At 24.7% G+C, this 1,945-nt stretch overlaps 1 protein-coding gene across 1 annotated transcript in view; it reads left to right on the top strand.

Moving 5' to 3' along the window:
* Positions 1-1,321, top strand: part of LOC131952658 (protein FAM177A1) — an 8,498-nt gene extending 7,177 nt beyond the window's left edge. Inside the window, exons 4-5 of the mRNA XM_059315420.1 lie at positions 1-53; positions 271-1,321. The exon at positions 1-53 is cut by the window's left edge and continues 45 nt beyond it. Coding sequence (XP_059171403.1) covers positions 1-53; positions 271-381 — 164 coding nt within the window. The 3' untranslated portion in view covers positions 382-1,321. The remainder of the gene's footprint in view (positions 54-270) is intronic.
* Positions 1,322-1,945: the final 624 nt, after the last annotated feature.

Here is a 1,945-nt window from a genome sequence, read left to right as displayed (position 1 = left end):
CCACACCGAAATATCAGTATGCTATTGAAGAATACAGACGCAGACAAAAGGAGGTAATACTTTTTTTTCAAAGTGATATGCTTGGTTTAATTAATTTAATTATCCCATATTTTTATAAATCAAATTATAAATTTTAAAATGTGATATATTGATATGAAAACACCATAATTAAAATTTTAAATAAATATTTTTGTTTATGATAACTTTAAAAAAAGAAATAGTTTTATACAAATAATAATGGATGTTATCATCATATCATTGCAACATTAGTTAGAGGAGGAACTGAAACAAAATAAGCAGCGACCTGAAGAAACACAAGGATTGTCAACAATAAATGTGCAAGTAGACAACAAACCAAAAGATGCATCAGAGAAGTATTAGAGAAATCAACGTGGGATTAATGGCATCAGCAATCTTGGTTTAAATGTCAACTTCTTCACTGAGACAAACAATGAGAAATTAGCAGACAATCATAATTTTCCAATTAACTAGCTTTGGAAATGTTTACATATTTTTATAATGTTTATTTTTGGCCCTGCACATTTGTGTCTCTTGCCAGTCATCTGATTTACATTTTACTTTTTATTATGATTACCAAGGCTTTCAAAAGTTCATTATTAATTACATTTAATGCAACATCTTCATGTTCTGTGTAACATCGTCTACAAGTAGTGTAACTTGGATGTGGAAGAAATTAAACAATTTTATTTTAGAATATATTATAATATACATAAGTTATTAGCCTAAAACTGTAACATTATAATATTAGAGCTATAAGTAAAAGTTAGGATTTTATTTGTTTTTATAATGCTAATTCATTGCAGTTTGCTTTATTTGCTATGTTGATGATTCAAGATGGGCATCAAACTTTTATACTCATAATGTCAAGTCACCTTTTTGTGATTACTTTAAAAATCCAGTTTAAAATTTAAAATATTGTTATTTTGTATTGATTTACGAAATGTAAGCAAAAGAAATAGAAAACTGAAGACAAAACATAGTTAAAATATAAAGTCAAATTATTTTTACAATTGACCTTTTGTAAGCTCATTATTAGAATAATGTTCACTTGAAAACTTTTTTATTTTATTTTTTTTAAATCTTATTTTATTGTACACAGGAAAGTTATTATTAGAATTTCTATTCTCTTGAGCTGTTGTAAAATGAGAGTAAATTATGTTATAAAAATGAATTATTTATTTTTCTATCAAAACATAATTATGAGCCAGAATTAAGGCTAACATAGTTAATTGATAATTTGTGCAATAGTAATGCATTTATCCTCCAGTAAATAGTAAAATTTGTAATCCATATATATATATATATATATATATATATATATATATATATATATATATATATATATATATATATATATATATATATTATATATATATATATATATATATATATATATATATATATATATATATATATATATATATATATATATATATATATATATATATATATATATATATATATATATATATATAAAACTTAGTTTTCTAGCTAATAAAAATAGATGAGTAGCATTTTCTTTAAAACTGTAAATACTGTGATTGCACATCTTACTTTAATTTACCTTAGAGAATTTTTTTCCATGTCTGAACACAATTAGATTAACGATTTGATTTTCAAAAATCCAGTTTTACTATTTGAAAAACAAAATGTTTACCAATGTGTCTTGTTTAATGGATTAAGCTATCACTTCACATCTTGGATTATTTGTGTAAGATGTCAATCAGCTTTCTATGTCCACACCATCCTTTCTGCTTGTGCTGATGTTACTCCCAGTTTCATGACAGTGTCTTACAACATGCCAGTTGTCACTCTCAGATGTTTTAACTTGTTTGCACCTTGCTAAAATAAATGACCCTCTGCCTTCTAATGAACCTCTTGATGTCTTCTTGTGAAACGTCATCTGTTCTGTCTCTCAAAACCT

The sequence above is a fragment of the Physella acuta genome, unplaced genomic scaffold, assembly GCF_028476545.2.
Source record: "Physella acuta isolate Inbredline_101_S28 unplaced genomic scaffold, ASM2847654v3 ptg000883l, whole genome shotgun sequence".
Taxonomy (NCBI): Eukaryota; Metazoa; Mollusca; class Gastropoda; family Physidae; genus Physella; species Physella acuta.
This window is presented reverse-complemented; position numbering and strand designations above follow the sequence as displayed.